At 33.6% G+C, this 21,850-nt stretch overlaps 2 protein-coding genes across 2 annotated transcripts; both read left to right on the top strand.

The window, feature by feature from the left end:
- The first annotated feature begins 492 nt into the window (after window positions 1-492).
- On the top strand, window positions 493-5,922 carry LOC143593518 (sodium/calcium exchanger NCL2-like). The gene is made up of 9 exons (XM_077073128.1): window positions 493-1,044; window positions 2,575-2,784; window positions 2,872-3,056; window positions 3,362-3,507; window positions 3,622-3,886; window positions 3,990-4,135; window positions 4,231-4,480; window positions 4,999-5,274; window positions 5,635-5,922. The coding sequence occupies exons 1-9, from the start codon at window positions 573-575 to the stop codon at window positions 5,869-5,871; spliced, it is 2,187 nt and encodes a 728-aa protein (XP_076929243.1). The 5' UTR covers window positions 493-572; the 3' UTR covers window positions 5,872-5,922.
- A 9,216-nt stretch (window positions 5,923-15,138) lies between these two features.
- On the top strand, window positions 15,139-21,218 carry LOC143593522 (sodium/calcium exchanger NCL-like). The gene is made up of 7 exons (XM_077073132.1): window positions 15,139-15,573; window positions 17,293-17,478; window positions 17,582-17,763; window positions 18,869-19,014; window positions 19,104-19,380; window positions 19,442-19,750; window positions 20,840-21,218. Exons 1-7 carry the CDS (start codon window positions 15,180-15,182, stop codon window positions 21,086-21,088), a joined length of 1,743 nt encoding a protein of 580 aa, XP_076929247.1. The 5' UTR covers window positions 15,139-15,179; the 3' UTR covers window positions 21,089-21,218.
- Window positions 21,219-21,850: the final 632 nt, after the last annotated feature.

Below are 21,850 nucleotides of genomic sequence, written 5' to 3' on the forward strand. Positions count from 1 at the left end.
TGAATCAAGTTAGATGATATGAAGATAATGCAAACTGGAAAGAGAAAACGAAGCTTGTTTTTGTAGAGAAATTGCAAATTTGACATCATGTAATGCCAAATGTTAGAAAATCAATCCTGTTATCGTCTAGAATAAAAAAAATAAACAACAAACTAAACGAGGAATCGGCATTTCGTGCATTTATCAAAACAACGAAATTTGAAGACAACTCGTCACAATCAAAACTAGGACTCCGGTTGAGAGAGTTTGGGTCAGAAAGAATGACTCGTAGACCATTTTCGTCCATACTTCATGGGTCTCTTGCTTGGTTTTATCTGTTGGTCCATGTACAAATTAATTTGTCAATTCTTTGAATGAATAAAATTTAATAAAATTGAATCTTTATCCGCCATATGATATGGATGTTGATAGTGCCATTTCCATAATTCTAGTACCTAACACTTTTCTAAGGCTGACTTGTAATTTATAAATACAGCTCATTTATTAAAATATAAACATAAACAAATTGAACTTGCAAGGAAACAACTAGTTGGCCCTCAGAATGTCTCAAACTACAATACTCCCATATTTTCATGATCGAATTTCATCAAATACATACTCAATCCATGATCACACAAACTAAGTTGATAGATATCAACATGTTTCAAAACAATGGAAAAGTGTTCAAGATTGCATGCTATACACAGTTTCTTCTTATACTTTTACCTGTGGTGGTTAGCGGAAGGTTATTAGATCACAGCACTTCTAAGCTGATTTCAGACGGCGGAGATGATCTGGCGCAAGGATCCGAATCGTCGTTCTTACGTCTCAAAGGACTTGATTCTTCAGAAGAGCATTGTGAGCAAATGTATGGATTCTTACCGTGCTCGGAAAATATTTGGGGCCATTTTTTTCTCATCATCGTTTATGAATACCTGTTGTATCATGGAGAATGTTATGTTTCTTCTGGAGGTAAAAGGATTTTCAAGATTCTTGGTCCTGGAGTCTTTGGAGCAAGTGCTTTTCAAGTTCTTGGATTTCTTCCCGAATCCTTAATACTTCTAGGTAAACATGATCTTTATATAGATTATTGTTATTGTTATTGTTTATAATTTTATTTCTAGCTACCGTTTCTTGGAATTTACTCTTGATGCCAATCAGAACTAAGACACTAGGTCATGTGGTATATTCTAACGCCCAACATAAATTAAAATGACATGTCACTGTAAAGATTGATTAAATCACTAACAGAGTCATGGAGTATGTTTTTCACGTGTTAAAAGACAAAGAACAATATATTAAATTAACAATTAATAGGAGTGAGATGGAGTTAAATGGGTTAAACCATTTTTTTTGGGTGAGATTGAGTGAAATAGAGAAAAAAAAAAGTGATGTGGTGCTTATGTGAAGTTAAGAGAGGTTAGAGTACACCTCGTGGCTATTAATGAATGCATGACTTTAAATACCACTAGCTTATTTTGAGCAACTCCATAATTAAACGTACTTGGATGAGAGTAATTCTAAAATAAGTGACATCCAGTTTTTTATTTCTTTATGTTATTTTATTTATTTATATTTTGAGGTTGTGGTGATTTAGATATGGAAAATGTTTGTAGATGGGTTTGGGTTTGTAGTTGTTTCTGTGTCGTTCATTGGTTGAGTAAAACAGAGTCTAGATATGTGTTTTCTTCTCCTTATATTTCTTTTTCTTTTCAAATAGTACAATTAATTTATAAGGGTTCAATTCCTTTAGAGTGTAACATTTAGTTTCAAAAAAGTTTTTATAATATAACTTTTCTCTAATTAATAACTTGTTATACATAATTGAGTTTTCAAAAGAATCTAAATACACATTTAGGGGGTGTTTGGATGAGCTTTTAAAAATGTTTTTTTTTTTTGCTTATTTGTTTTTTGAAAAGTAAAAAACAACTTTTTAAAAGATCCAATTTGAAGCTTTTTTGAAAAGTAAAAACATATTTTGCTTTTCAACAAACAAAAAAGCATATAAACAAGTTTTAAAAGCTCATCCAAACACCTCTTTAGTTTAATTTGCTTCTTCTTCTTCTTTTTTTTTTTTGACATGTTAATATAAATTCTACTAAAAACCGAGTTAAGTATTTTTCTTCTTTTAAATACAAAAAGAATACTTTATATTGAAGGAACTTGGTTTTTAATAATATTTATATTGAAACGTAGAAAAGAATATAAACAAAAGTGTGTATTTGTTTATTATAATAAAAGTTAAATATTAAAAGTAATTAGATAAAATTGAATTATATGTTAAACCAATTATTAGAAAAAAAATAAAAAAATAAAAAGATTATGCTACTTCCACAAGAGAACTTTAAGTCCGCTTACCCAACCAGCAGACTACCAAGAAACCTTTACCAACCCAAAAATCACCTATAAACGCTTTCCATAATCCTGAACCACTTAAACATCAAAAAAGTTCATGACATTGTGGGAAATATTCACTCGGGCAACCAAAAACAAAGTCATGAGCATCCAGCTGAAAGCAAAGTAGACAATATTGATTGGTATAAGATATCCGATGTTACAACCATCTTGTATTAATATTTATGTGTCTAATTACAGTTTCAGGACTTTTCAACACTCAAGAGATGGCACAAGAATATGTTCTAACCGGAGTTGGATTACTAGCTGGATCAACAATATTTCTTCTCACTTTATTATGGGGAACTTGTGTCATCATTGGCAGTAAAGATTTCTCCTCAGAATCTGATTCAAATGCTTCATTGAGTCCCACCCAAAGCCCTTACAAAAAGCTTTTTTCATTTCTTACTGGTTAAAATCAAACTCTGTTAGTTTATTATTTCATAGTTGTGTTTCTTCTTTGTTGTCATTTTCGTTCTTTTTGCACGACGATTTCAGGTTCTGGTGTAACAACAGATCCGGAAACAAGTTCAACAGCAAGAATCATGCTTCTTTCACTTATACCATTTCTGTTTCTTATAATTCCAAAATTGTTTGGAATGACATATACTCCCCATGGATATATCTTCATCATTACACTTCCTATTTCGGTTGCGTTCTTGCTGGTATACTTCATTTATCAGGTACAAGATTTATCTTGAATTAAGTTTTAGTTTTGTGTTTTAATAATGGATCAATCGTATTGTGTTTTATCACAAATGGATCAAACCCATATATAAGTAAAAGAGAAACCGGCCAGATGGATTGAAGGAGACAAAGGGGTTGAAATAATGCATACAAACTCCTAAACCATTAAAATTGTTCCGGTAACATTATTAACTCATTGATTACTAATGTTAAGCCCGCCCTCGTGTGTTTCAATTCAACCGGCTCATTATAACTGATTATCCAACCCACACATGATAATTTTGAATTTTTTCTTGTGTAGGTGTTTGAGCCTTCTATCCAAAAGAGACGATTATCGTATGTCAAACACGAGCATTTAGTTTTAGACCTATTAAAACATATGCAAGAACACACCGCAGAAAAAATACTCACCGAAGATGGTCTAGCAAACCTGCCTGCAATAAAAAGGTCTTTTTCTTTTTCCTCTTTTTACATGTGCACTTCATGTCAGACAGGAGTGGCGCTTTAATAACAACAACGATTAAGTTTACAAAATTTTATCAAGATTGTACTGGTTTGCAGTTTGTTCACAAAGATTGATCAAGATGGTGATGCATACATATCTTTTCCTGAGCTTAAAGGAGTACTTCAAGATATCAAATTCAGGCAATTAACTTGGGACAAACAGCAAACAATTGAGCAAGTTATGAATGAGTTTGATGGTGATGGTGACACAAAAGTAACACTTGATGAATTCACTGATAGGATGACAAATTGGCTTGATGAAACTAAAAGCGCAGTCAATAAACCGTATCGATCAGTCAGTTCCTGGAAAAATTTATATCAGGTACTTATTGTAAATTATTTCAAATTTGAAGCCAATTAGTATGCTCTGATATTGCTCTCTATATATGCATATTATGATGTATTATTAAATGTATAAATTTTAGGTTGTCCAACCGTGGGTTCAAGCAAAAAAGAATGAACAAGAAATGATGAAACTACTCGTATCAGAAATTATCAGCCATACTAAAAACTCTCCACTTGGGAATTTTTATAAAGAAGATGGCAAACCAAATGTATCCGCCATAAAGAGGTATATACGTATATAATATAAGACTTTGAATATTTGATTGTTGGAACGGAAAGTCACGTTTGGTAAATGATCGGATTCCTGTTGAAAATGTTTAGATTGTTTAAGAGCTTAGATGTCAACAACGATAATTCTATATCGCGATCCGAATTAAAAGCACTTTTGATGGATTATGACTTTGGTGAGACATCATGGAATGTGGATGAAGCAACATCTCACATAATGCAAGATCTTGACAAAAGTGGAGATCAACAGATTGATGAAGAGGAATTTGTTGATGGGTTTAAATACTTGCTATCCACTGATCAACCGACACCCAAGACACCCGGGCCTAAAGATATATCGCGGGTAAGCCTGTAATTTTATAAAGAAATTATTTTTGTGGTACAATTAAGTTGACTTTCTGCATGTCTAGATCAAGCCAAATTTGAAAAACTGAAATTAACTGCATAGTTACGAATATACATGAATTACTCAAGTCAAAGATTCACGCGCTTTACGTAGATAATGAAGTAACTTAGAACTTAGGAGGAATACTCAGTTTCATAATAAAATATAATGTTTACATCAAGACAGACAGAAGGACTCATTTGGAATTCATGGTCCAACAATAGCACATTGCTTATGAGCCTTGTAACTTTATATGTAGCCCGTACTAAACATATTTTTTAATAATGGCACATATACCCCTAACAATTAGCACAGGCTGCCTATGGGGCCAGTAACTCTAGACGTAGCCCATTTAACATTATTTTTAAATTAAACCATTTTCTAGCTCGTTTGCACTATAACATATTGCAACTTATATTTTTGAAGTGTATAATGAAAATTTTCACCTATATTAACATGATTTGATGAGTATGCAGAAACCTTGGGAAAAATGGGTAGATGGTGACGTGGATCGATCAATGTGGGCATGGACAAAGGCCATAATGCTATTGGTTCTTGGGATTGCCATGTTGGCACTTCTGGCAGAACCACTTATACACAGTGTTCAAAATGTGTCCAACTCAGCAACCATACCATCTTTCTTTATATCTTTTATTTTGGTTCCTTTGGCCACTAATTCTAGAGCTGCTATTTCAGCAATCCAAACTGCAAGTCAACGGAAAGAACGAACTACTTCGTTGACTTTTTCCGAGGTTTGTTCCTCATCTTTTCACTTATCATCTTTAAATCCATATTTGTGAAGGCGTTAGACGTGTTATTGGGTTGGGTTGCATAACTTTATAGATGTGTTAGTGGGTCGGATTGTGTAAATAATTAGTGTGTTGAATATCATTAAAGTAATAATCTTCTTTTAAATATGAACCAACTTAAGAGGTTATGTGCATTTGAATAATAATCTTCTTTTAAATACACTATGTAACACTCGACCAGTTTGACTAGTTCAACTCATTTGACACCTGTTGCAATATAACATAACATAACATAACATAAGTGAAGCTTATGCGGGACTTTATGTTCATTGATTACCGATTAATTTTCTATGCTTGATGCAGATATATGATGGGGTGTTCATGAACAATGTTCTTGGATTTTCCGTTCTTCTAGCAGTCGTATATTTTCGAGGATTGGTATGGCATTTTACGGCTGAATTGTTGAGTGTGTTTATTGTTTGTGTCATCGTGGGCACAACAGCCGGCTTTAGATCAAAGTTTCCTGTTTGGACATCGATCACGGCATATCTGCTCTATCCCTTATCTTTGATCTTTGTCTATGCTTTTGCTGATTTCTAATAGGAAAAGAAGATAAGTAAATTAAATTTTGTTTTGTCCATGTATGTTATAACATGTAACCTGTATTAAATTTATATTTTCCATGTATAGAATTTTTTTTAATTTTTTTTGTAGTTGTGGAATTTTGTTGTTGAAATCACTAAAAAGTGAAAACTACATTATGTATGGTGGAAGTTTTGTAAGTCCCCCGGGGCGTCGCTGATCGATACGAGATCCGCACGAGGTCTAGGAGTGCGGAATCCTCCTAGACGCGTTTAATGGTGTAGAAGACGAAGAACACGATTACACATAAACAAACACACGAACAAACACACGAATGGAATAAACGAATCTGCAGATGCTTTATATAATAACCATAACACGTTACATACCGAACATAAACAAAACACGGCCGACCCGAGGTGAGCTCTACCTCGGGTCGTCCCACACGACTCTCCCTCTCTGTTTCTCTCTAGACAATTGAACTGATCACAAAACACTCTGACTTTCTGGATACTAAACCCTAAACAAGACACACATATATATAGATAAACCAACTTCGCGGGCTTGGGCTTGGGCCAGTAGGCGAAGCTGTTCTAACTTCGCCTAAGGCGAAGCTGTTCTAACTTCGCCTAAGGCGAAGCTGTTCTAACTTCGCCTATGGCGTCTCCGCTGGTCAGAATTGCATAGCGACGGTCACAAAATGCACCAACAAGTTTTGTTTTTGTTTTGTTTAGTATTTTATAGTACGTATATTTAATACTTCATTGAACTTATTATGTTGTGTTTGTTTCCTAAAATTTAAAGAATTAAAATGTAAATTTCATTTTTAATATGTTTGTTGAGCATAATTTGTTTTTTCTTTTTCTCTTTAAGAGGCCAACTAAGAAATATTTGATAGAATAACAAGAAAGACATACAACAAACCGGGCCTAGCAAGAGGGTAGCCCAATCCCACTACAAACCAATACGGCAATACCATACAGTCATACACCCCTTATACACCCGTTGCAACTCAACCCAGTTACACTTTGAAACCACACCAATCTTTCAATGATAATGATATCCCACCTAATTATTTTTTTTATCCAAAGATTAAGAGCTTTTATTTCCCCTACTATGCATTCCACCATAATGATGTCCCACACGATAATGTGTTTGTTGAACATCTTGTTAGAATTAAAATCTCAAATTCATCTTTGGTGTGTGACTGAAAAATAAATCTAATGTAACATAAATTTTGTCTATGTGTGTGAAAGTTTTCTCACATATGAGAGTAAACAAAGTTTAACATAGTTATAAATAAGAAGTTACAATACTTGTATATATTTTATTGGGATAATTCTCAAAATGATCCAAAAGAGGAGAGAGAAAATAAAAAAAAAATCCTAATTTTGTCCACATTCCCAAGGTAACCCATGAAATATGTACTGACTAGACGTTTTGGGAAAATAAACGACGAGATTTTCAATCCAATCAAAAGTTGACATGTGTAAAGGTTCTGACACACCAGACGAGATTTTTAAAAATCTCGCCTGTTCCGACCATATTTTTAACTAAATCCACTTTTTATAAAACAGTCTACCAAGACTGTTTTTTATGTTTCTTCTCTGGTCAATCCATATTTTTTTTCTTGAGATTTGAACTTTTTTAATTTCGTCTTGGTAGACGCATTTAGATTGAATTTGTACCAAAGAGTTCATATTCTCAAGTTTTCTTATCTTCTTCCTATTCTTCTTCTTATTAATGATGATGGATAGGATACAAGATAAACAAGCAGAAGATATAAGAAGAAGATAAGAAAACTTGAGAATATGAACTCTTTGGTACAAATTCAATCTAAATGCGTCTACTAAGACGAAATTAAAAAAGCTCAAATCTCAAGAAAAAAAAATATTGACTGACCAGAGAAGAAACATTAAAAAATAGTCTTGGTAGACTGGTTTATAAAAAGTGGGTTTAGTTAAAAATATGGTCGGAACAGACGAGATTTTTAAAAATCTCGTATGGTGTGTTAGAACCTTTACACATGTCAACTTTTGATTGGATTGAAAATCTCGTCGTTTATTTTCCCAAAGCGTCTGGTCAGTACATATTTCATGTGTTACTTTGAGAATGTAGACAAAATTATGATCTTTTATATTTTCTCTCTAATCTTTTGAATCATTTTGAGAATTATTCCTATTTTATTTGTATTATACATGTGTACTCTTTCAACACATAGTGGTGTCAAAATAAACTTAATTGACTTTTAAAATCTATAATTAACCTGTAAGGATTGATATAAACATGAAATTTATTCTCTACTTCGTATGTGGCATAATAATAACTATTAAAATTAAAGATATATATAATGTGGAAAGAAAAACTTTATTGTTGCACAAATAAAATATATTAAATTAAATGAGTTTAGACAAATTACATATAAACATACAAATTTTGGTGGGAAAACCAAGGTGGTTAAAATACCAGCATCTGGTGCCCTTTGCACCAGATGAAACAAAATGTTACCTGTTATGTGAGATTGCAATGGAATCGATCAATGATATCTTACCATCATACTACGTGGAATCGGTAAATTGGAAATTTGTAAGTAGTTGGTGTGTCCTTTCCCCGATTTATGCATTTAAGGTAAAAGACTTAACTTACACCATGAGATATGAGTATACGACGGTAAGACACGAGTGATTCAATTGATCATCCTTAAAGTACTGGTGCTTATAGAAGGCAAGGAATGCAACTCTTTTTAAGAAAAAAAGGTTTCGATCAACATGATTCAATAGACATAAATTTTGTAATTATTTATGTGGGTAAATTAGTGGGATTGGATTGGACAAATTTTGGCAATACCAAGACTTCTTTTCATCATTAAGATTCGGATAATAAGATGTTATTCCCAATACTCATATTAATTCTATTTATTTTGTTTGTTGAATTTTTAGAAATTCCTTTCAATCAAAATGTGAATATATTATCCAAGAGGTTAATCTCGTCTATAAATCTTTTACATAAAAATTCCAACAATTGGTGCTCGTTTTCATTTTGAATAGCCATTAGATAACTATAGTGTGAATATGTAATCGGTTGTGTTGTATTATCAATGTCTTATCTACTTGCTAGTCTTGGTTCTTGATATTAATAAAATTGACAATTCAAAGAAAAATATAATATACAAATTAAATGACAATTGTCAAAAGTCTTGCAAATGTCCCAATCACTTTGTGGTAACGGGCGTGGCAACTTGTTAACTTCGTGAAGACCTGCACTACAGATGGATGGTTTGAATTTGCAAGGCACAAAGATAACAAAATAACATATTTTTTTAATCAATATATAAATCGATATTAAATATCTATTCAACCTTATTTTATTTTATATATATATATATATATGGAATGATCAAAGTCATCGAACAATAGAAAAAAAACAATGGGTGCGTCGGAGACCAAAATTTATAATGTTTTTTTTTCTTCTCTAGAAGCAATGAACAAATAAAGAAATATATATTGTATTTTAAACTTAAAATTACAACGTTTTTAGAACTCAATTATAGTAGAAAGTATGGTTGAAATAGAATATTTTAAATTGTGGAAAATTGCATTTTATAATTTTTCACATCATTATATGTGAATCTAGAGTGTGTTGATCTACAAAATATGTGGATTTTGGTGTCGTGACTTGGCCAACATCGTTGAAGAGGAGACTTATCTAGTTCAGAGTCCTCTTATGATGGTGTGGTGTCACTCTTTACCTTCTCGGGCCAGGAGAGATATTGTAAACATGAGACATATGCTAGAACCATAGACCGAATCCTCCATTTCACTTTGATGATCAAGTGAGTCACATATACAAAAAGCGTCATATATTTATACGAATATGTAGGGTGTAAGAGATGCGGGAGGTTTTTCTAAGAGAATTAGGATGAAAGGCTAAAGATGAACCTACGTCATGGTTGGTTAAGTCCCGTTATCAGTGATATCAAAGCTTAACGAGCGTAAGTTATGTGAGCATGAGCTCATTAATTGGAATAAGCCGAAAAATAGATATTTTCTACAATGTTCTTAAAGATGCGTCATTAGATTGTAGCTTAAATATAAGGTGTTAAAAATTTTCAATTTATTGTGTATTTCTGCAGCGCTAATGATTTGTAAGACCTAAATATATTTTTACTCTTCCATTGTTTTAAGTTTTGTTGCATATTGATGTTATTTATTAATATAGTTAAATAATTTTTTTAGAACAGTTATTTAGCATCAATATTTTCACTTTAGTGAGATGGTCATGAGTTTTTCCCTTAGATCTCTTATGGTTTATTTTTTCTATTATTTTTTTTACAATGTGGATTACATTGTGTTATATCTCAAGTTTAAGCATGGATGAAGCGCCACTGGGTGGATTCGGCGGTCTCACGACATAAGACCCCTCCGAAACTGGTATTCGAGGGGTTTTAGCCGGTGTTAGTAGATAAAAAACAATTAAGGGAGGTGGCTCAAGTTATAACATATTTAAGGTTTTTTACCCAATCATAACCGCTATAAGTTAAATTATGTTAATTATATATTGTTAACTTTAGTACTTGGCAAATTTGAATATTTGAATGTTGTAGTTGATGAATATTTGAATGTTTGTAGTTGATGATCCACAAATAGGATAAGATATGGATCAGACTGACAGGTGGGTGGTTTCAATAAGTGAGTCACAACAGTCAATCAATATATAATTTTATACTTTATATAAAACATCATCAAGACACATAATGATCAAATAAGACCATAAAGATAGAAAAAATGTGGGACTTACCAACTGGGAGTGGAGGCCATACTCCATGTGTGAGAACTGAGAAGACACAAACACCCAAACATGCCACGTAGAAGGAGATATTTTAGGCAAAATCCATAGACGTCGACTTATAGGGCTATGTCGGTATCATGTTTTGAGGTTCATGTTTTTGGGGATGAAGCATCCGTATTATCATAAAGTTTAATATCTTTTTCTCTAGGTTATAAATTTAAAGCTTTTATACTTTTATAGTCTAATTTATAAATTTAGAACTTGTAAAGTTATATTTTTTGATAAATATTAAGATTTATATAAGTTATAGTTTATCGAACTTTACAAAATAAACTTACTAATTACTTCGGAATGATAGAGATTGTGCTAATATGTCAGGTGACTATGTGCGTTTTTAAATGAAAAAAACATTTATTCGTATGGTAACGTTTTTTATAACTTAAATATTCCAAATGGTAAGCAAAATACATATTCTAAGGCTATGTTTTATATTTTTGGATCATGCTAATACATTTCTTGGTAAAAAGCTATTTTGGGTGAGTATTAACAAAAAAATAATTTGTCATAATAACAACCTGATAGCTCAATAACTAATTAGATTGTTATGTCTATTTACACATTTTGTTTCAACAATTTATATATGAGTCTTATGTTATATATTGTTTTAAATATAAATAAAGTAATTTGGAAAATTTTAGCATCCAGTTTTGGAACGTTGAAAAATGACTTGGCACCTTCTTGATTTTGAGTGGCCTGCAAAGTCGTGATGACTTTTAATGAAGATATGAAATGACAAGTGGGATGATATTTGTTTGTGTATTATGAATGGTCGTGATAGTTATGTAGCATGCTGCATACACATACGAGTATTAGTATATCTTTTTGTTGTTTTATATATGTTGTTTAAATACTCTTTAAAGGGTATAGATTTATATCAAACGTTTATAAAAAGTGGAAGAAAAATGTCTGTCCATAAGTGTGTAACATCAATCAAGGCGTATTATTACCTCGTCTTTGAATTGTGAGTGAGCTTTAGATTTATACAAAGAAGAAATCATAGACATAAATACATATTTCATCAATCATTTAAAGTATCCTTGGACGCAGTCAAACAAAAATCTCCAAACCAGAGACATAGTCTAAGGAGATGTAAAGTTTTCTTAAACAATATACTTATCATATCCACGCCATATCATGTTGGGTAAAGTTTTAAGGTGTTGTAAGCGAAGCAAACTCCGCTTGACATATTTATTGGGACTTGATGATCATAACATGTCAATAGAATTACCTAACGCTATCACATGCAATGTTTCATGATTAGTCCTCGGTATATGGGCTACTTGCCTACTTGATAGTGTAAAGAAACATGGGCTATCAAAAAGGAAAGACGAGCTGGTTCAAGTGGTATTAATGGTCACTTTGTGGATGTTATGGAAAGCAAGAAATAACATCATTTTTAGTAGCAAACCTTTATCGCTAAGCAAGTTGGTGGAAATAAAGTCAACTTCATTCCTTTTACTCTTCGAGACAAAAGATTGAAGATGAAAGGAGAGAAATGGTGTAGTTTTAATTTTGAATAATTAGATTTTTATGTGCTAAAGGTTGTGCTTAAATTCCCTGGTATGATTGTAGTTTTCTTTTATTTTGTGTTCTTTGAGGCATGGTACCTTCCTTTTCCGAACAATGAATTTATATAAGCAAAGGTCGAAGCCGCAAGCAACCTCCACAACCTAGAGGAAGGCCAAAACAAACAAAACAATTACATCAAAGAAAAACTACGCCAATTGTACCATTTATTAATTTGCACATAGATATATGTTTATACCAAAGAAAACTAGAAGATCTAATGTCACAAACAATGTCTTCAACCTTCACCTATTTGCCTTCGAAGACCTCTTCGTTTCAGGCCTTCCAAATACTCCAGCAAACAATTATAAAATTACCATGAAAAACCTCCATATCCCTCGGTCCAAAGCCCCACATGCTTATAAACCTCTAAAAGGTCTCTCACCGAGAACGCGAAGAAGGACGAAGCTTTACACCAAGAAAAAACAGCTAGCTTTCCTAACATCCTTTGTAACGGGACATCCGATATAAATGTGTTCGGATGATTCCTGCCCAACATCACAAAACACATACAAGAAATCCGTAAGAGAAACATTCCTGACCAGTAGCGCCCATTTGGTGGGAAGCTTTTCTACTTCCGATACCCAAACACGAATATTGCACTTAGACGGGACCCACTTACATTAATTCAACACATAATTAAGGCTATTGTCCCTGCTTAATATAATTTGCTTTTTATATGCTTTTTAACCGACCTAAACCTAGAAGTATCCCAAGGGTCCCCTAGCCAAGACCAGGAGTCGGATCCGGTTTTCCGGTTGACCGTCATTATAATTCTGAAGCTTGTTTCCCATTCTTCCGTTTCGTGAGTTGTTCCAACAGATTTGATTTTCAACCTAAAAAAACCTTTTAATAGAGCTTTATTCTTTGTAAGTTGATAAAGTTTTGGAAGAACTAATAAAGGGGATACCTTGCCCGTTGTGTCCCCATTGTTTTTTTTTTCGGCCAACGAATCCTTAAAATGATCTACTTACTAAATTCACCGCATCGGGACACACTCGTCTTTCTTTGATCCAGGAAAAACCTTCACTTAAGGCCAACGACCGTGAACACTCGCCCAAAAACACAACAATGCGGTGAGATAAAACTCGTTTAGTTCAAGGAATCAACTAGGGAAATCTACCTACGCGTCTAGTCTCCCATCATTAGCCTAGTCCCTCTAAAACTAAAGGGAAAATTCCCAAAATAGCTCATTTATAGTTAGTGTTTCCAAGTTTATCCCCCATAATTCAAGTTTCCAATTTTAGCCCTTTGCTATCTTGTCGCCGACGACATGATAGCGAAAACCGACTATGCGTTAGCGAAACAAATAGAATAACAACACATGTCCAACGACTCACATGTGTTATTGTTATCTCGTCGCCGCGATGTGTTCTTCGGCCCAGACGATGTGTTCTTGTTAACGAAGTCAACGACTCACATCGCCGGCGACTTGTTAGGTATAACATAGGGTTGACGACGCGTTATGTTACTAACGTAGGATAGCAACGATGCGTTATCACTAACGTAGAGTCCCGGCGTCATGTTATATAACCTAACATGTCGTTTCAGCATATAGTTTCCCAGACCCGTTTAGAATTGAAACTCCCGCCCAACCTTTCAACTTCCACCAGCCCATATCTCCTTTTTACCTTTATCCCCTGGTAACACCTACGTCTGCCACTATCTCCTTTTTACCCAACAAAGGTTCCGGCTACAAATAGGATCTAATTTCAACTTACCTTTCTCAGCTTGAACAATAAAGACTCTTTTTCAACCGGAAAAAGATCGTTAGAAGAAATAGGATCTAATTTCAACTTACCTTTATCATCTTGAACAACATACACATAAGCTACTGAATTCTTTGATTTTTCTACACGTTTAAAAAAAACCGACATGTCATAGTCGTCTTCTATATCAATAGGGTACATGTTTGTTGAGAGCATATAAGATAATCTGAAAATATAGGTAAAATTAAACCGAAGTTTAATATATTTTATCATGTCTAAATAGCTCATGTTAGATCTTAGAGTTACACAGTGTCGTTTACAATCAAATGGAAGGTACTCACAAGTTCCTTTTCTAAATTCCCAGTTGCCACCATAACAAACTACAATGTTATCAACTTCCATTTTTTAAGTGAAGATGTTTTAGTGATAGAGAATCAAAAAATTTAGTCTCTAATCTAAGTAAATAACCATATACTCTGAATGTAGGTGCTTAACGATATGTTTGTGGTGAAGAGGAAAGGGCACGATGCATTAGTGGACAACAAAGGGGTTAGGCGATGCATTAGTGGATAACATAAGGGTTCTACGACATGTTAATGCTTAAAGCAGAGGGGACACTGGATTTGTAGCAGGCCATACAACATTGAAGGCGGCATCGGGCAAGGTTGCTAAACACGAGTGAGGTCCCCTCTTGTTGGGATTAGGGACACTAGATTTGTAGCAGGCCAGACAGCATTGAAGGCGGCATTGGGCAAGGTTGCTAAACACGAGAGAGCTTGTTTGGAGAATCAACACGTGTTTATCCCCTTCGTCTTTGACACTTTTGGTTTCTTAGCTCCGGATGCCGTGGACCTTTTGAATAGGGTTCAGAAAGTTGTGTATAGTAACGTATTAGCCCATAAGAATCAAAACTTTGTTTTTAGTCGGATTGGGTTTGCTATCCAAAAGGGGGTTGCGGCGCAGCTTGTTACCCGCTTACCTGCCACTTCATTGTAAATCGTTTGGATTGGATGTTTCTATGAAATATTTCATGTTTTGTTTTTTGATAAAAAAAAGAAATCTTTTTACATCCCTATAGCTATCAGTATCACATTAAATTTTGATACGCATTTACTTTTCATGATCTTGTACCTTAAAACTACTTTCAACTTTAAGTTTAATTTCAACACACCTTCAACCGTCACACCAACCAACCCACGCCACATGGCATCCAAACCTCTTCTTCTACTTTCAATCTCATCTCTCTTAATCCTAACCGTCACCAGCCGCCTAATCACCACCACCACGTCACCAGATCTCATCTCCGACGGCGTTATCAGCAATGAACACTCATCCACTATACTCCGTCTCAGTCCTTTCATTTCAACCACAGAAGAAACACCTGAAGCGTGTGAACAGACGTACGGATTCATGCCGTGCACTAACACGGCACTCGGTAACCTGTTTCTAATACTGGTGTACGGTTACCTTATGTTTCTCGCGGCTACTTATTTATCAGCTGGAAGTGAGCTGTTGCTCGAGATTTTAGGTCCAGGTCTTGTCGGTGGATTACTGCTTCCGATGCTTGGTGCTCTTCCGGATGCGATGCTGATTTTAGGTTATATTCGTATTCGAATCGGTTTATTTATATTATTATTATGAATTTGAGCTTAATTTTGTGCTCTTCTCGACTCGATGCTGATTTTAAGTTAAAGTTGCAATTGAATCTCTTTAGTTATTATTATTATTATTATTATTATGTATATGAGCTTATTTTGGTTTATAGTTTTTTTTCTGATCTAATAAGTTAGATTTGAAGTTGAATCTTTCAAATTATCATGAATTAGAGATTGATTTTGCGCTCTTTGATTCGATGCTTGTTCTAGGTTAACTTTGCAATTGAATCTGTTAAATTGTTGTGAATTTGGACTTAATTTTGCTGTATAGTTTGTTTCTGATCTAGTAAGTTAGTTTTGAAATTGAATCTGTCTTTTTTTCATACATTTGAGCTTCATTTTGTGCTCTTTCGGACGCGATGCTGATTCTAGGTCAAATTTGCAATCGAATCTGTTAAACTGTTAAATTATCATGAATTTGAGTTGAATTTTGGTTTATAATTTGTTTTTGGAGATGTGAGTTATTGCGTTTGATATTGACTTATTTAGGTTAGGCTTGTGCTAGATCCAATTGTTTGAAGATGAAATTTGTGTGTTGTAGGTAAAATTTTCAGTCAAATATGTTAAATCATCATGAATTTGAGCTTAATTTTGGTTTATAGTTTGTTTATAGAGATGTGAGTTATTGCGTTTGTTGCTGACGTGATTAGTTTAGGCTTGTGCTAGATCCAATAGTTTGAAGATGAAGTTTGTGTATTCTAGGTCAATTTGCAGTCAAACCTATCAACTTATCATGAATTGAACCATAAATTTGATTTATATTTTGTTTTCGGAGATGTGAGGTTTCCGTTTGTGATTTGTTACTGACATAATTAGTTAAGGCTAGTGTTGGATCCAGTAGTTTGAAGATGAAATTTGTGTATTCTAGGTTAAATTTGCAGTGAAATCTGTTAAAATCATGAATTTGTTCTTAAACTTGTGTTAGGTCCAATAGTTTGAAGATGAATTTTGAGTGTTTTGAAGTTAATGTTTTCTATACAGATCTATCAGATTATACTGAATGAGTGAATTTGATGTTACTTTTGCTTTCTAGTTATGTTTCCAGAGATGTGAGTTATACATGTTATACTGAGCAGATTAGTTTGGCTCGTGCTAGATCCAGTAGTTTGAAGATGAATTCAATGTTAATTTTCGCTTTTGGAAGTTAAATTTTGTTGATTTCATTAGTTTGATTTTTTTGAATTTTGAGTATTGTTTGTGGATTTTGACTTTTGAATAATTTGAAAAGTAAAAAGTTCAAGATTAGGACCTCAGGTAGATGAATGCTTTACCTTTATGCTTTGTGTCAAATCAATCATAGATTTCCACTATGCTTTTGTTATTTTCAATTTTAAAGTTGCTCTTCTATATATTTTGTTCTTTTTGCTAATTAACTGTCACATTCTTAATGAACTTTTGTTCTGAAGCTCCATATTTTATTATTGACAACCTGCGATTGGACCCTAGTCAACATGTTTGACTTTTCTAATTTGAACATCATTAGATTAAAGCTTAGAAAAGTACTTTTCAACATTTATCAACTGTAATTTACTAGTATAAGTTATTGTAGGCATATGTTTTTCGCTTTTGAGTCGTAATTTTAAACATTTACCTCATTTATGTATGTATGTATGTATGTATGTATGTATGTATGCACCTTATGATCTGCTTGCTTCTTGTAGTATCTGGAATCACTGGGACCATTGAAGTTGCTCAGGAGCAAGTCTCTGTAGGAATGGGCTTATTAGCTGGTTCAACTGTCATGCTTATTACTTTGATATGGGGAACCTGCATCAATGTTGGCAAGTGTGATTTACAGAACTCAGTTGCCATTGATAACCAAGATACTAAAGGATTTAACTTAGTTGGTATGTCCCAAATGGCCAAGTCTTTGTATAATAAAACCAAGCATGTATTCTTCTTAAGTTAACTTTAATAAATCTTATGTATGTTGAATCTGTCACACTGCAGAATCTGGTGTGAGTACTGATATCTGGACAAGCTATTCTGCCATGATTATGGCTGTATCTGTACTCCCGTTTATTGTTGTCCAATTCCCACAAATTATGCATTCGGATTCTGGACGACACTTGTCGGTTTTGATTGGCCTTATTGTATCAGTTTCTCTTTTAATTGCCTACTGCATTTATCAGGTGAATATTGGTACTCTTGACGATTAGGCTTGTAAACGCACTGAACAGTTAAACGAATGGGGTTTTCTTGTTCGTGTTCGTTTGGCAAGAAATTGAACGTGTTAATGTTCGTTTATGATCATTCGTTAATAGTATAGCGAGCAATTCATGAACGTAAACTAACATAAACGAGCATAAACGAGCGAATATAACCGAACATAAACGAGCAAACACCAAACTAAAGTAAACATGAATTGTAATGGACCTAACAATTTAAATGAATACATAAATATACAAGCTTAAACAAACGTAAACTAGCGAACATAAACAACGAATGTTCACGATCATAATAAATGTTCAAGACATGTGTTCATGTTTGTTCGTTTGGTAAGAAAATGAATGTGTTCATGTTCGTTTATGTAATTATGTTCACAAGTTAATAGTATTAACGAGCAATTCATGAACGTAAACAAACATAAACGGGCGAATATAACTGAACATAAACGAGCAAACACCAATTAAAAGTAAACATGAATTGTAGTGACCTAACAATTTAAATGAATGCATAAATGTACAAGCTTAAACAAACGTAAACTAACAGACATAAATAACGAACGTTCACGAACATAATAAATGAACAAGATATGTGTTCATGTTTGTTCCTTTAACTAAATTGATAGAATTATGATTGAATCCCTGCTCATTCTCATTAATTCAGCCCTTTAAATAGGGAATTACAAATACAAGAGATAACTCTAAATTTAAATAAGATCATATTAATTATGATTATGATATCATGATAGAATTATGATTGAATCCCTGCTCATTCTCATTAATTCAGCCCTTTAAATAGGGAATTACAAATACAAGAGATAACTCTAAATTAAGATAAGATCATCTTAATTTATACAAATATTATACAAATATTATTATTTATAATAGTTATCTATTATAAATGAACAAAATTTTTTGTTCATGTTTGTTCGTTTATTAACAATTTAACATAAACGAACTTCCTGCCGAACGTTTCACTGAGCGTTCGGATCATTTACAAGCCTATTGACGATTGTTGTTTTATATCGTGACTCTTTAATTACCCAATTAGTAACTTGCATGCGTTTTTCAGGTTGTTCAGCCGAAATTGCAAAGAAGACGTCTTGCTTTTGCAAAGCATAAGCATGTAAAATCAAGATTTCTCAAGTACTTAAAAGCGCGTGCACTTGGAAGACTCTTGGACGATCATGGAAAACCTAACAATGAAGTTTTAGAAAAGTCGGTTCATTTTCATTTTTTGTTACTTCTATTTGCACTTTTTAAGTATGCGCTTCATGTTAGTAATCTTTTACAAAAACACACGACAGGTTATTTCAATCTATTGACTCAGATGGTGACTCACATCTCTCACATTCTGAACTTAAGGCTTTGGTTGTCGGAATGCGATTATTTGAAATAAACTTAAACGAAGACGATGCTGTTAATAAAGTAATGAAAGATTTTGACACATCTGAAAACAACTTGATCGACGTAAACGAATTCGTTGCTGGAATTACAAAATGGCTCGATGAAGCCAAGGCTTCCCAAATAAACACTCATCTTGCTGGTCCCGACACGTTAAAATACATTCATGACTATTATGAGGTAAAAGAACGCTTTTTTTACTTTTTTTTAGATTTATTTTCATAAAAGATGTATTTTTCAGGAGACAAAAAAAGAGCATGATCTGTTAGGGGATGATGCTGGTGAAGATGATGAAGAGGAAGGTGTTGATGATCCACGTGGGACAACAATAAAAGCGGTTTTGTATTTGTTGATCGGCACGTTTATTGCAGCTGCTTTTGCTGATCCACTTGTGGATGCTGTTAGCAATTTCTCAGCTGCCACAAGTATTCCTTCATTTTTCATCTCATTCATTGCTTTGCCTTTAGCAACTAACTCAAGTGAAGCGGTTTCTGCAATCATCTTTGCTTCACGCAAGAAGCGGAGATCTGCATCTCTTACATTTTCAGAGGTTTGTGTGTTTCCATTATTAGATTTGATCCAATTTGGGGTAATGGAAGGGTCAGACGGGTTAGTACGGGCTGCAAATTCAATTAGGGATGTTCATCGGTTCAAATATCGATTTATTCGATTCGGGTTTGAATTTTTTCTTTGTTGTTAATCGAAAACCGAACCGATCCAAATTAAATGTGCCTAACCGAACCGAATTAAACTGGTTTATTCGGTTCGCTTATTCGATTAAGCCGTTTGTTATTCAATTTATTTGATTGAATTTGGTTGGTTATCCGAATAAGTAGGATTTGTGGAACTGATAACTGAACGGAAAACCGAATTCACAATTTGGTTAGGTTTTTTTGGTTACCGATACGGTTTAATTTTTGGGTTTTACGGTTTTTGGTTGTTTTTTCCACACCCCTAATTGCATCAGTCTTTGCCAAGTTGGGTTGACCCCAAATATGTTGTTGTCTAATTTTATATAAACAGTTAATGCATCAGATATTATTGCATAAAAAGGCTGCAATAATTATTATTACATAAAAAGGCTTTTAGGAAAATTTTTAATCTGATCTGGCAGATATGCATTAGTTCTGATTATAAAAACAATATTATTACGATAGTAATCTTGTTTTTGGAAATAAACTAAACTAATTGCAACTTGTAAGTATTGAAAAAATTCTTTGGGCCATGGTTAACAACCACTGATCTTTATCTTTTTTTAGGTGGTTGGTGTTGGTTTGTTATTTTTGTTAAAATATTGTATTTTTATTATGAATTATGTCAAAAAGCTGTTTATTTTGTGATTATTCAAGTCTTTTTAGTATTTTTTAGGGACAAACGTGTATAAAAGTATACAATATATGTTGTTAAAAAGTCCTCACACTTCATTTTATGATTTTATCTATCAATGAGATCCCTGAAAATTTTCCTTTTGTAACGGTCCAGTTTTTGAACTGAACTCGTCTGATACGTTTGGGCTGAACCGATTCATAAGTAACGGGCCAAGCTTGCCATTTACCACCTCTAGATTTAAGTGATTTGAATAGGTGACTTTTATATTGGAACTTTTCAGATATTATATCACTTGTATTTTTTGTTGCAGTTATACGGGGCAGTAACGATGAATAACATACTTTGCCTGTCGGTCTTTCTAGCGCTTGTATACGTGAGAGGATTAACATGGGATTTTTCGTCCGAGGTGCTCGTTATTCTGATTGTTTGCATCGTGATGGGCGTGTTTGGAAGTTTAAGCACCACTTTCCCTCTATGGACATCTTTCATTGCGTTTGCCCTCTATCCGTTTTCCCTTATCCTGGTGTATGTTCTCGACTTTGTTTTTGGTTGGTCATAGGGTTAATGTTGTTTTGGACGTGTTCTATTGTTGTTTTCTACACGAGCTTTTTTATTTTGAAAAACGAGATGTGTAGGAACGAACCTCAGTTTATTGGTATGGGATTTGATGTGATCTTTTGTAACTAATATGGAAGTTACTTAAATAATTGGTTTGGTCCATTTTTTAAAGATCTTAAGAGTTTTATGTCATGCTGCCATGCTGGTGTGACCTGACGACCTATTTATTAGAGGTGCGCAAACCAGGTTTTTGGCCCAAACCGGTTTTGCTGAAGCTGGGTCGAAGAATACATGATGGTCAAATCATGTAACGGAGAAAGTTAGGTTGTTAAATTCAACTTGTATTAATAACCGATTAGTGAAATGAAACAAGTAGCCAAAAGTTTGTATATTTTCCTATGTGTTCTTTTCTAAATCCTTAACTAAAAGTGGTATCAGAGCTATCTGATCCTTTCGGTAGCTAATTGGTGGCGTCTCCTCGTGGCGATTCATGGCGGAATTTTTTTAAGACGACTAAAACATATCAAGGGAATTGTTCTGCAACTCTGCAAGTACTTGTGGCAGTAGAAACTAGAAAGGACGGGGCATAACTGTGCAGAGATCTAATCGAATTTCAATGCTTTTAGGAAAGTTCACTTCCAAATATTAAACAAAATGAAAACCGAATTTTTATATAATTTGGTATGAATTTCAGGGGTTTCCAGTCCTATTCAAACATTAAACATCTCGACTAAAGTTATCGACATCATTATACGTTATAAAA

This window comes from Bidens hawaiensis, unplaced genomic scaffold, assembly GCF_021521415.1.
Source record: "Bidens hawaiensis isolate Kalapana, Puna unplaced genomic scaffold, B.hawaiensis_p1.1 tig00042291_1, whole genome shotgun sequence".
NCBI lineage: Eukaryota > Viridiplantae > Streptophyta > Magnoliopsida > Asterales > Asteraceae > Bidens > Bidens hawaiensis.

What these genes read in the sequence shown, in the direction of transcription:
- LOC143593522 (XM_077073132.1), top strand. Translation starts at nt 15,180, where the DNA reads ATGGCATCCAAACCTCTTCTTCTACTTTCAATCTCATCTCTCTTAATC. An exon ending in GGATGCGATGCTGATTTTAG is followed by an intron (nt 15,574 to 17,292) that starts GTTATATTCGTA and finishes TGCTTCTTGTAG; the next exon opens with TATCTGGAATCACTGGGACC. An exon ending in AACAATGAAGTTTTAGAAAA is followed by an intron (nt 19,015 to 19,103) that starts GTCGGTTCATTT and finishes AACACACGACAG; the next exon opens with GTTATTTCAATCTATTGACT.
- LOC143593518 (XM_077073128.1), top strand. Translation starts at nt 573, where the DNA reads ATGATCGAATTTCATCAAATACATACTCAATCCATGATCACACAAACT. An exon ending in CGAATCCTTAATACTTCTAG is followed by an intron (nt 1,045 to 2,574) that starts GTAAACATGATC and finishes GTCTAATTACAG; the next exon opens with TTTCAGGACTTTTCAACACT. An exon ending in AATGTATCCGCCATAAAGAG is followed by an intron (nt 4,136 to 4,230) that starts GTATATACGTAT and finishes GAAAATGTTTAG; the next exon opens with ATTGTTTAAGAGCTTAGATG.